This window comes from Amyelois transitella, chromosome 5 (genome assembly GCF_032362555.1).
Source record: "Amyelois transitella isolate CPQ chromosome 5, ilAmyTran1.1, whole genome shotgun sequence".
Taxonomy (NCBI): domain Eukaryota; kingdom Metazoa; phylum Arthropoda; class Insecta; order Lepidoptera; family Pyralidae; genus Amyelois; species Amyelois transitella.
In genome coordinates this window covers 12764001-12777405 of record NC_083508.1, presented here as the reverse complement: position 1 = coordinate 12777405, position 13405 = coordinate 12764001, and the positions used below count along the sequence as shown (strand labels likewise).

The 13405-nt window shown below is 39.9% G+C and overlaps 2 protein-coding genes across 3 annotated transcripts; one reads left to right on the top strand and one right to left on the bottom strand.

Annotated features, from left to right (window-relative positions):
* Nucleotides 1-1122: 1122 nt before the first annotated feature.
* On the bottom strand, nt 1123-10094 carry LOC106139140 (uncharacterized). 2 transcript variants are annotated; one of them, XM_060954924.1, is made up of 5 exons: nt 9526-10094; nt 9072-9305; nt 8609-8722; nt 2366-2729; nt 1123-2016 (listed from the first exon to the last, which is right to left on the bottom strand). In XM_060954924.1, exons 1-5 carry the CDS (start codon nt 9661-9663, stop codon nt 1751-1753), a joined length of 1116 nt encoding a protein of 371 aa, XP_060810907.1. In that variant the 5' UTR covers nt 9664-10094; the 3' UTR covers nt 1123-1750. The 2 variants fall into 2 exon arrangements, with proteins under 2 accessions (XP_060810907.1, XP_060810906.1); XM_060954923.1 differs by having other exon boundaries at nt 9072-9323; nt 9526-10089.
* Nucleotides 10095-10203: 109 nt separating this feature from the next.
* On the top strand, nt 10204-13288 carry LOC106139131 (protein CNPPD1). The gene is made up of 5 exons (XM_060954922.1): nt 10204-10420; nt 11090-11186; nt 11694-11899; nt 12074-12202; nt 12370-13288. Exons 1-5 carry the CDS (start codon nt 10370-10372, stop codon nt 13099-13101), a joined length of 1215 nt encoding a protein of 404 aa, XP_060810905.1. The 5' UTR covers nt 10204-10369; the 3' UTR covers nt 13102-13288.
* The last annotated feature ends 117 nt before the right edge of the window (nt 13289-13405 follow it).

Sequence of the window (13405 nt, the reverse complement as noted above, 5' to 3'; positions counted from 1 at the left end):
TGGTCACTGTGTCCACATGTGTCCGCCATTGCATGCGATTTATAACATTTTAGAAATCAGTTATCAAGATTGTAAATTTTTATTCAAAACAACTAACGCACTCTGGAGGCAAAAAAGGGGAGACATGTGTACAACCAAATGCAGTACATATTACCTTTAAACAGGAGGTAATCTTTTACGTGACCGCTATCAGCGGGCCTTAACCTAAATACACCGACGTAAATACTAAGTTTATCACATTGTACTCCAAACAAAAATAATACGAAACGCCCAAACGCTTGTAATCATTGCTGAAACACGAATTGTATATTCCAATATCACTGAATTTGAACTCGTATACCATCAATCTTTAAGTAGGGATAATACTATTAATCTCATAAAGAATCCTCTTAAAATAATCGGACTCTTTAGATACATAATGTGTGTGCGTAAAGAGACAATGTGTCTTCAACTGCCAGACTTCAATAGCGGATGATAAAAATGAAAAGTCGTGTTACACCAGTGATACGGAAATATAACCTGTGTTCCAGCACCTGTGCTGTGAATCACTACCGCGACACTGCGGCGGCTAATATGGCGGTCGGGGCTGACTTAAGTACCCTTATAATTGTACTTTCAGTGCTTCCTGATTGAAAATCCTTTGTATTGGAATAATTAACTATAACATTTCGTAATAACGGCTAAACAAAATTAACCTTATGTTACAGTATTAAGGTTCAATGCTGTTTGAAAATACTTATGGCCTTACAAAGAACTGTATTCAAAAAAATAACAGTTCTCAAAAAGTTATACGTGATAGCAATATTGATTGCTTAAAAGAAAATATAAATGTCCAAAGGGGAGTTTGAGAATAAAGTCTGTAAAACGGTTAGCCAATGGCGTGTAAGCGTTTGCGTGGCGAGTACTCATTACAATTACAATACAATAATAATAAAATATAAAAAAATAAAATCTTCACTCGGACTAAGCTCTGGGCTCAACTCAATATATACAAATAATAATAATAATCAATAAACACCGGGCCTTGAGCACCGTTTAACATAATTCGCAAAAATTGACATAGATCAGTTTACAATCAAGCGCCTATAGATATCTCAGCTTATCTTTTTTAAGCCTTTTGCCTGATAGCAGTAACAGACCATACTAACTTTGTAACTGTAACATTAGGATTATTTCCAAGGCAATTTCTGATCAATAAGTAAATATTTTACTATTTTATGCAGCTCATCAGCTCGAAGCAGTTTAAAAGCACAAGTTGAAACATCTATAAACGTTTTCTCAATAAATTCAACAACACAAAACACCAGTGGAGTCACACGACCGTGCTTGTGTAATAGATAAACTAATACATAGTTGATAAATCTTCAAACGCTTACCTTCTCGGTGTCAAACGCGTGTCAAACGTGACATACAACATATATAATATTTTATCGTATTAACTTTCATTATGCCCTTGTCACACTCAGAAACAGCTACAGTAGTCGGCTACTGAATAATAATTATTTTCTTTTTGTGATCACCAAATATGATATACCTCGAGGTACACGTATAACACACACACACACACATATGCGTTGAGAACTAGTGCCAAGTGTACACTGTGGGTATGACACTCGCGTTGAGAACTAGTGCCAAGTGTACACTGTGGGTATGACACTCGCGTTGAGAACTAGTGCCAAGTGTACACTGGTGGGTATGACACTCGCGTTGAGAACTAGTGCCAAGTGTACACTGTGGGTATGACACTCCCTCAGTGCGCGGCGGGCGCGGAGGCGGCGCTGTGGTCGGTGCGGTCCTCCGCCTCGGAGCTGTTCCGCTCGAGGCCGGCCAGCTCCAGGCGCGCCTCGTGCTGGCTCACCCGGCGCCACGCGTGCGCGTCCTCCGCCGTGTACTGCGCCTCCTCGAAGCCCGACCGGAGCCCCAGCACGATGCTGAGCGCGGACGCGTCCTGCTCGTGGCAGCCCGAGTACCGGTACTGCGGCTTCTTGTCGAACCGACAACCGCCGGATTGAGCACCTGAGAACAAAACAAATCCTTATTCAAATCGTATTTAATTTTATTTAAGTTAGAGCCTTGTTTCAGATTGATTTGAGGTGGAACTTACCTGGCTAATTATTTACACACAATTTCCAACATATAATTATAGCATAATTACTGTAATCTGTATAATTGACTGTATACTGTAATACTGATTTAAGAGATCTATATTTGAAAATTTACGTCTGGTGAAAATGCTGCAGTGTAGTTTGTTCTGCCGCTTCTTCTACACATGCGCGTCAATAAGTGATACCTTATATCCAATTTTGAAAATAATTCTATTCTATTAATCACTTTAGAGTTTAAAATAGAATAGAACATCACTCACCTATAGGCATAATACAGTCAAGCGTGAGCGCGCACTGTATCCACGGGCGCATTATATCAGCGGTGGCGGGCTTGTTGGCGATCACGAGCCGCGTGACGTCCACCATCTGCATGAACAGGAAGTCGTCGATGTTCGCGTGGAAGTAGTGGAACATGCGCGGGTGCGTGAGCGACGTGACGGCGGGCCGCAGCGGCCACGCCAGCACGCCGAGCGCGCCGCCCGCCCGCCCCGCGCCCGCGCCCCCGCCCCCGCCCACCCCCGCGCCGCGCACGCGCGCCCACAGCGCCGACAGCTCGCCCACGCCCCTGCGCCAGCGCTGCGAGCTCTCGCAGAACACCACGCCGCCGACACGACTCAGGGCGTGCTGCAAAAACGAATTTTATTTTTATCTGTAATTAAATACCATTTTATTTATTTGATAGTGACATTCACGAGTGGCTCCGCTCGCGATATTCTTAAATTCTCTGTAGAATTTTTCTGTAGAATCTTTTTCTCAAAAAAGAAACTTATGTCCATATACATGGTTACTATATTTCTTTAGCAAGTTTCATCAAAATTATAAAGTAATTTAATTGTGCAGAGGTAAAAAAAAAATTGGTAGTGATTGACTGATTGATGTCTGACTGAGTTGCTTGTCTCAAGATGACTTACGAGTATATAGGTATTTGCATGTACAATATCTGTTTATGCGCGTTCTACGCGTGGTTTAATAAAAAACATAATGCTTTATGTAAAGGATTACGAGGGGTGATCCAAAAGTAATGATAATCAGTTATTTCTAGTGCACAAAGAAATAAAAAAAATATGTCAGCCACTTGCTCAGTTATCCACTAGTTCAGGTAAAAAAAATCATATAAATAGGTCACGATTCCCGGGAGCTACATTCATTTGAATACGAACAGTCAAGGAGTGAACATCAAAATGGACAAAAACGAAATCAGAGCCGTGATTAAATACCTCTGCTTGAAAAAAATGTCTACCAAAGACATACACAGCGACCTGGTGGAAACATTAGGGGACTCTGCTCCTCCATATTCTACAGTTGCACGCTGGGTTAAGGAGTTTAAGCTGGGAAGAACATCGACGGAAGACGAACACCGCGAAGGACGCCCATCGACCTCTCTCACTGAAGAAAATGTGAAAAAAGTTGAAGAAGTTATATTGGCAGATCGAAGAGTGACTATTAGGCATGTAGCTGAGGTCACAGGGATCTCATATGGCAGCATTCAAAGAATCCTTACGAACGAATTGCATATGAGAAAGGTCTCCGCGCGTTGGGTACCGAAAATGTTAAACGACGAGCAAAAGAAGAAACGAATCGACATGTCAAGAGCAAATCTCGAAAAGTTCCAGGCAGACAAGGAAAATTTTTTGTCACGTTTTGTGACCATGGACGAGACCTGGATCCATCACTTTGATCCTGAAACAAAACAGCAATCGATGACATGGAAACGAGCCGATGAACCGACGCCGAAGAAATTCAAAATGTCAAGCTCAGCGTGGAAGGTTATGGCGTCTGTTTTTTGGGATGCTGAAGGAATAATCATGGTGGACTACTTGGAGAAGGGGGCCACTATTACAGGCTCTTACTATGCAGAACAAATAAGAAGATTGCGGGAGGCTATTAAGGAGAAAAGGCGAGGCAAACTGCGGGCTGGAGTGCTGTTCCATCAAGACAACGCACCGGCTCACAAAGCTGCAGTTGCCATGGCTGCCATTCAAGAAGCGGGCTTTGAGCTGGTGGAACACCCACCTTATTCACCAGATCTAGCCCCCAGTGACTTCTATCTCTTTCCTCGACTCAAGGAACACCTCCGGGGCAAGAAATTTGACGATGATAGCGATGTGATGGCCGCGGTTGACGAGTTTTTTGAGAGTCAGGATAAAGAATTTTTTTCTAAAGGTATTTTAGGTTTAGAAAAAAGATGGACTAAATGTATAGACTTGCTAGGAGACTATGTTGAGAAATAAATTTATTTATATAATATATTCATTGTATTTATTATTGATTATCATTACTTTTGGATCACCCCTCGTACATGTATTTTGTTAAGCAAGTTTGTCTCAATCTATTCAAACTTCAGTCCAAATTTTTAATACTTAGGTGGCACTCCAACTGATTCATATAAAATCCGCCAATTCAGTAATGTGGATGTCTCCAAAGTTATAAGAAATAAGTTTGGAGACATCCACCAAGGAGGCCAAGCTCTCAGCAAAAGCTACCAATAAAAACAAAATTTTCTGACTATGCAAGGCATGCATGCAATGCAATTTTTTCAGATCGAGAAAGTAATATGTGAAGAAGCGTAACCCCCGCCGACAGTTACCTCAAAATAATAGTGCCACATTCTTTAATTTTACTCTGTCAGCTAATAGTGGTATGCAAATATGTATACAATAGACGATTAATAATAACAATGACACATTATAAAATTCATTCTATCATAAACTGCTAGGAATGGAACTTAGTGCCTACATCTGTAATTTAGATGTACCAAGGCCATCTTTTATCAGTATAATAAGGCGTTTAAACTGTTTTTAATTATCGATGACCAAGACACTACAGAATAATAAATAATAACTCAACGATACTTTAGTTTATAATAAATTACTTATGTATAGATAAACATCCAAGACTCGGGCAGAAAATCAGAAAAAGTTCGTTGCTTATTATGCCCTGACCGGGATTCGAACCCGGGGCCCACTGTGTCATAAACAAGTGTACAATAAAGTGCTCATTATATTGCCTATCTGTAAAAATCCCGGATGTTTATCTGGAGGAGCCCATATCGAGTTACAGTGTCTCGATTAGAACTATGAAGGAATACATACATACATATAATCACGTCTATATCCCTTGCGGGGTAGACAGAGCCAACAGTCTTGAAGAGACTGATAGGCCACATTAAGCTTTTTGGCTTAATGATAGAATTGAGATTCAAATAGTGACAGGTTGCTAGCCCGTCCCCTAAAAGAAGAATCCCAAGTTTGTAAGCCTATCCCTTAGTCGCCTTTTTCCTCCACGGGAACGAGATGGAGTGGTCCTATTCTTTTTTTGTATTGGTGCCGGGAACCACACGGCATTATGAAGGAAGGTAGTAAATTATGGCCCACCCCGTGACTTCACGCGCCATGATTAACTATTCGCGAGCCAGTCTGGCCGAGTCAGACAATAATAAAGACTCGCATAAAAACTATTTCGAATTTTCGCATACAATTCTCAAGAGCCATCAGCGGAACGCCGGTCAAGGTCGGGCTGCCAAACGTTGTAGCGTGCAATGTACACGCCATAGACACGCATAGGTATTTAGATTGGTTCGATTTGCATTCCCGGCGGTACTCGGCGGCGCAGCGTCCGAAATGCGCACTGACACGCGCAAGGCCGACTTTTTGGCACGTGCCGGGTATTTTACGCGATTACAGCTTCGTGAGCATCGCCTGGACTTTAGGCTAGCTTACCTAAATAGCCTATCTCATAATACATCACGACCGAATCATGTGTGTGAGATATCATTCGGAATTTTGTAACTAGGTGTTGCGCGGGGCTTCGCTACCGTGGAAATTTGTAGAAATAAAAATGCTGTAGGTAGGTAGTTGTTATGTGGATATAACGTTAGTTTTTCAACGCTTAATTTCATCAAAATAGTCCAGTCCCAGAGCTATAGCACACACGACGCCGTTTAAATCGCGCGAAATACTATCGCTGTTTTGCTTTTCATCATGACGTGAAAAAGGAAAGCGATAAAAACGGCGTCTCGTGCGTGTACCATACTACGTAAGCAGTTGTTTTTTATTTTATTCATTACAAATATCTTCTCTTATTCGTACGAGTATGGGCCACATCTAATTTGCAGACAATCTGATGAATAAAAACCCAACACACAGTGACCTGCAGTCATCAGCTGTGGCAATTAGTTCATCTCCGCTGGAAACAATGAGCCGCGGAGTGTGACATGACATGACTACCAGTTACGCCACGATGTCTCACTTCCGCGATTCGCGTCAATGCAATAATCTCCGTCTTATATCACGGTTTACTTATAACCTTCCAGCTGTTCGGTATCGGTACGTGTAGTGATGAAGGGTTTACGTCATTTTCAACAAAATTTATTTAGTGCATGACGTACCGTTTTATTTTGCTTAGATGAGAAATGATGCTCCACTTAACTAGAGTTAGCTCTCAAATTTAAGAAGAAAATTTAATTCCATTTAATAACGGTGTATAAGATACTTAGGTAATATTAAGTTTGTTTTTATTCGCGTGGTCATATGGGCTACGAATTGGGCTATTTACATAAAAAAAATTAATGTTTACATTCGTTTTTCTCTTATCGATTTTACTGATAAAGTGCAATATCATAAAACAATATCCACACTTATACTTATAAATAGAAAAGATTTGTATTTTTGTTTGTTAGTAAGTAACGAATAAATTCAAAAGCTCCTAGACTGATTTTCACAAAATTTGGAACAGATATAAAACAGATCTGGAGGCTACTTTTTTATGGAATTTCCCACAGAAGCGAAGCAAAAGCTATATACCTATAGCCATTCCCAGTAATGCTAGCGACGTGTACCATGAGGACTAGGACTACCTATATGTTAACTTGCGTCTATTCTCCTGCACGACCTTGGCATAGTACAAACTGATACGTGTATGTTGCCGACGAGATAACGCTATGTAAATATCGTTAACATTGCGCAGGCGAGGCTGTACATTCCGCGAGGTGAGATAGTAGGCAAATAAGTGGCAAGTGTTTAGGGACATAAGCCCATGCATAACTGCAAATGCACGAACTATTCTATTTATTGGTTCTCATATTTCAATCAAATCGAATCAAAAGTGGACAGACGATTTGGTAGCTTGTTAAGTTCTAGAGGAAACTAAATACTAGACATTGTTGCCCTACTAGCTGTCTTGACAACAATAATAAAATTTTGGAAATTTATTCATATTTAATAGCTATTTTTCCAGGTTTCCGTTAAAAAGGCTATTTCGTTCCAACAGTAATAAAAGTTACTATATACAGAATCATCACAAAATAAGTCTGTCTGTAGCTTCCCACACACCGACCGGTCACACACGTAAGGTCATATAGGCGTACAGTAATTAAGTTCCTACAATTAAGAGTGTCTGTCATCGTTTTAATCTCATTGCTATTTATTAGCGCTCATTAGCTCAATAATTTATTCCTGTTAGTTTAAGTGGAATAAATTTGACATTAACAATGTACACTCAAACCTTCTCATGGCATTCTCCCAACAATGACCACAAGTACAGATTTGATAACAGCCACATAATAATTAATAGGGGAACCTTATACAGGATGGATCGTGATTGTTGTAATGGCTGAATGAGCTTATTCCCTTGCCGTCACTTACGACATTCGTGAAAAATAATAGTCCTATTTAAAGTTATATGTGTAATGTTTATATCCAGAAAATGCTATGTCACCGCAGTAAGACAGATAATTTTAATATTTAGTTTATTAGTTACTTCTCTCACTTTTAGTTACATGATCCGAGATGAAATGATTTGTTTCCAAGTCTGTTCAGGATCAAAATTTCAGTTTGAGTTGTGACCTATCTCACTACAAGACTGATGATCACATGCATTGTGCGTGAATGAAAATTGTTAATCATATAATCCCTAATCAAATATTTGCATTCACTGTTGAAACAAAAAAGAAAATTTTGTGTATCTGTGCAATGTATACTCTTGGCAATTAAAAGTTGTGTGCTAAAATTTACACAGTATCATGTATCATTTAATCGAAGTACTTCTGGTCTTCTCTTGAAGACTATCCCCATAAGGTTACTATATTATAATGGAATATCAGGAGGTTCGGAGCCAACAGATGCTGTCTCAAACCCAGTTTTTATACATTATTATGGGACATTATGAACATCCTTGAATAATTATCGCATGTTGTGCATGGCGATAGTCTGCTTTTAGCAGCCAGTGGAGGCAGGTTCATCATACACCCAGAGGGCATTGTGGTGAAATACCTGCGATCCCATGATGCCCTCAAAATGGCAAGACGGGTTTTAGTGGGTAGGCTGGTACATAAGGTGCCAGAAGTTGCTGTTGTAGAAGAAGCCCGGGGGTTGTCCGTAAAAAGGATTTCTCAATCATTAACAAAAAAAAGGTTTATCATACACACTTGATGGCTCCACTTCCTCATACTGTATCTTAAAGTGAAGTTACAAAGAAATCATTTTAGAATAGTGTCACACTCTCACCTGTATAATAAGAGGTCTAAATGCATGAATGCTCTCATCGCTGACATGTGAGGGGAAAGCTTCTAGATCGAAGTCTATGATGGCGCACTTTGACGAGTTGCAGTAATTTGATACCTGGAAACATAAATCAACATGTCACATACATCTATTAAGAGATTAATTAACACTCACTTTAATCATTCTATCATCATGTCTTTTGCCTCTGTTGCCACAGAGGCTGTGGCAATAAATCATGTTTTCTGTATTTGAAGCCATATTTACCTTTTTATACTAATTCGTTTTTTTTTTATACCTTTTATATTTTATCTTTTTACTATTAAGAAATGGATTACTATTTTTTTTATTCACATGCATAACTATTTTAATATATTTTATGTAAAATAAATATCATTATCACAAATATCACATTTTGACAACAACATGAGGATTCTTTTTAATTTCAATAATTTATTATATTACTCACCACACTCAAGGAGTAAGGTTTTAACCCTAAATTATAAAGTAGCACAGTGAATGGCAGCTGCTGGGCAGCCCTCACGAAGCTGACGGCGAGCGCATGGTCGTCGCCCCGAGCGTAGGTGACCAATACGGGCAGGGTGGTGTTGTGCCACTGCTCCACCTGCCCGTCCAGCCCCAGCAGCTTGAAGTACCTCTTTTCTTGCACCAGGTGGTTCTCTTCCACATCTCTTAGGTTCTCCTGTGGTGATATAGACACCTGTTTGTTTGTGATACACATGTTTAATGCAAAAGGTACATAAAATAAACAAAAAAAATGTTATAATACGATCGGAATTAAAATAAAGAAATTTAAAAGAGTACCTATATATTTTCCACAATCAATAACAAAACACTTTCAAGAGTTTACTAATTTAAAAAAAAAATAACCTAAGCAGCAAAAAGAAAAACAATTATATTACCTGAAAATCCTTGATATGCTGGTGAGTCTGTATAACTATTGTCTGTATTGACTGGGGTGGCTGAGAATGGAATACTATCAGAAATATACTGATGGCAAACACAGATGTAGAAAATAGCAAGAAACTTTTAGTTTTCATATTGAGACCGCATCATAACACGCACTCGACAAAGATATTGCTTGTGCAAATATACTTTGATTTTCGGACGAGTAAACTGATGAATAACCGGCTCTGTCTACATGTTTTCGAGGGGTTCTTTCAGAAATAATGGAAATCAATATAGTTGACAGAAGTTCAAATCAAACACACCCTCTTTTTTCAGCACATTGCAGAAACAAACACATAAGATATCTCAGTCAAATCTCGATTGTAGATGTTATTGATTTAAATACTTTGTAATGTATTACGAATAGTTTTTAGAAATTTATCATCGCTCGAAGAAAAAGACTTCGATTGCGATGTTCGGTCGTTTGACAAGTGACATTTGAATTGAAATTATTGACTTGAGCTGTTGTTTGATGCTTTTTGTTTTTTTTTTCCATGACAATTACTGACCTCCTTCCAAAGACCATTGACGTGAATCTTTATGCGTACAACAAAATGAAACCAACCTTGTACCAACCCACAGGACCAAACCAACACAAGACAATATACTTTGAAACATTTCAATGTCACTGTCACAAAAAAGATACCATCTTGTCACTGTCAATATCCGGCCACCATCTCTTTTGGGAATTGGTTTGCTTATTTTCCAAATAGAAAAGTGAAGTGAACAAAACTGAGACGAAAGTGAGCGGTGCGGTGACTTTCTAATTCATAGGTACTTTTCTTTCTGCGCGTGACTATGTCCAATGTTTCAAAGAGAAGACGAGAAGGTTCCCGGTCCAAGATAAAGGTAACAACAATGAGGTCATCTTCACTACCTACTTGCCTACTAGCTATCTGTGATCATGCCAGCAAACCAGACCTGCTACGTTTTATTTCTTACTTTTCTATATTATGGCTTCCACCGGAATTTCGGTGATTGTGCCAATGTCATGGTTTGAAGAGACACGAAGTTACGAATTGGTCAATGGACGTTTATAAGATCTGAAAGGAGAAGGTTAACAAATGTACAAACAAAAAAGAGAAACACAACAAGTAGGTACTGTTAGTAAAAGAGAAGATAATAATAATAATGCGTTGTATGTACAGTATGAAAGTTTTGTAGAACAAGAGGGCAAATAAGTAGATTTTGCAGGTAGGAAAATAAAAGTCTGATAGAAAGAAGAATAGGAACTATAGTCTCAGGTTATTTAAAGTTATGTACTTTGCAATAATATAAAAAAATGTGAGCATGGACAAGTGAAAATAATGAATTTATTTAAATGGAGAAAGTTAGAATTATTTTACGAAGTTGTATCAAAAATTTGGGACATCATAAATATTAGATTTCATATTTGCATGATAATAAAAAGCCCACAGTTGAGTAGGAAGTAAAAATTAATTTTGGACACACTTAATTTGTCATGCTGCATCAAGTGCCAGTTGTCAGCAAGCACTTACAGTGTGATTTTTGTTGCAGAGCATGGGAGACCACAAAGAGTTCTTGAAGCGCATCTCTAAAACACTATACTATGGTCAACTTCCAACTTTGCCCTGTTTGAGCTTGCCTGTTACAGGTACCATAGATTATTATATTTTTTTAAAAGTGACTAAATAGTACATTCTGAGGGGCCATAGTCAGGGCAAACCTCTCTAAAAGTAAATTCTTAAAATTTTTTGCTAGTAATTTATCTATACACTAAGGAATAGGCTTATATACTTGGGATTATATTTTAAGACGATGGGCTAGCAACCTGTCACTGTTTGAATTTTAATTCTTATCATCAAGCCAAACAGTTGAATGTGGCCTTTCAGTCTTTTGAAGACTGTCGGCTCTGTCTACACTGCAAGGGATACAGACATGGTTATATATTATGTTTATCTCTATACACTACTACATTAATAAAGCTAATGTATATTATTTATGTAACAAAGTATTGTCATTAATTAATCAATCATAATTTTGTAAAGAAATTGACACTATCTTATTGTCCATAAGACTGTCTGTACACATTTTTACTTCAAGGTAATTGTACCATTTGCTGGGTTTTTTATCTAAAATAGTTCTGTCACTATGTACACAGAGGTGTCATGCGAGTTGTGGTCGCTGTCGCAGCGCGGGCGCTCGCTGCGGCGCCTGCACGTGGACGCGGCGGCCAGCATCGCGCGGCAGGCGTGCGTGTCGCCGTGCGCGCTCGTGCTCGCCATCCTCTACCTGGAGCGCCTCAACGCTTGCAACCCCGACTACCTGATGACCACCGCGCCCGCCGACCTGTTTCTTGTTTCCTTGGTGAGAGAGAGTGTACGACAAAATCAAGACAAACCTATGTTGAACTTACAATTAAAATGATAAAAAGTTAAAGATTCTGGGCCCATAGACGTGATACGAAGACTGATCATAATGACAGTTACAAAGTGCTTAGAAAGGTTGGATGAAAAATAATAAATTATTGATTTCTTACAGATGGTAGGCAATAAATTTTTGCAAGATGATGGTGAAGACGATGAAGTAATATGCTCAGAGTGGGCGGCGTCGGGCGGTCTGGAGCTCCGGCAGCTCAAAAAGTTGGAAGTTGAATTTCTGAATGCTATAGTGAGTTATTTATTACAATAATAATATTAAAAGTTCTGATTGCTTATTAAACACAATGTAAATTGTGCACATGAACAACGTAAACAAATCTTTGATTTGCTACACATACAAAAATAATTGTTTTATTTAAGAAAAATTAAATTTCAATAAGAAATATTTGTTTTCAGGATTGGAATATTTTTGTGAGTGAAAAATCATTCGAGTCTGGTTTGGCGTGGCTGGAGAAGCAGGTGGCGCTGCGGCAAGGCCGCGCGCGGGGCTTCTTCACGTACGGCGACCTGGTGTCGGGCGGCGGCGCGCTGGGCGCGGCGGCCCGCGAGCTGGCTCGCGCCTGCGCGCGACTGGCGGCCCGCTACGTGTGCCTGGCGTCGGCGCTGCTGGCCGCGCACGCGTGCCTGCCCGCGCTGCAGCCGGCGGCGCGCCCGGCGCCCGGCTCCGCGCTGTGGCACGCGCCGCAGCCGCCGCTCCCCGCGCCACTCGCAGTCGACAACGCTACGCTCGAGGCGGCCACGCTCGACGTCCTCCTCGAGATGGAATCGAGAGCCGGCCCGCTCAAATGTTGCACCAAGTGGACACAATATCATGATACTATAGTGACAAAGAAGAGTTGGCACGATACTGTGGTCATTTACGACTGGAAGGCTTCCGAACCTTGGTGGTCCACTTCGGTGCTCAATTGGTTATACCAAAGTTCACTTATCAATCCGATGCAGCGTTGGCTGGAGAAGATGACACAGTATGTGGATATAGTGAAGAGAGAACTAGTTATGGTTGAATCCTCTAATCACGAAGGGTCATGTAATGAATATGTGAAACATAATGTGCCCCAATATTGCGTCCGACAGTGGCTGAACCTCAGCAAGCTCAGTTTGCTGGTCTCGTCAGTGTCAGATCGATGAATTAATTGTTCTTACGTAACTATGACTTCCTACTAACGATTTTAACATGTGGAATGCTCATTGTCAGCAATAATATGCTAATGGAAGCGCACCCTACTTATTTATATTATGTTAAACTGCTGAAACAGCTCAAAAATTTTAATAAATAACAAAAAATGCAAGTTATAAAAATTTTTGAAGTTTCACTTATTGACTGAAAACCAAACCAATTCTCGGCGTATTCACTAAGTGTGTAATAATCTTTAATAACTTCTGCATAGGTAGCACAGTTCGGTTATGCAAACTCATGAGGGGAGCACAGGAA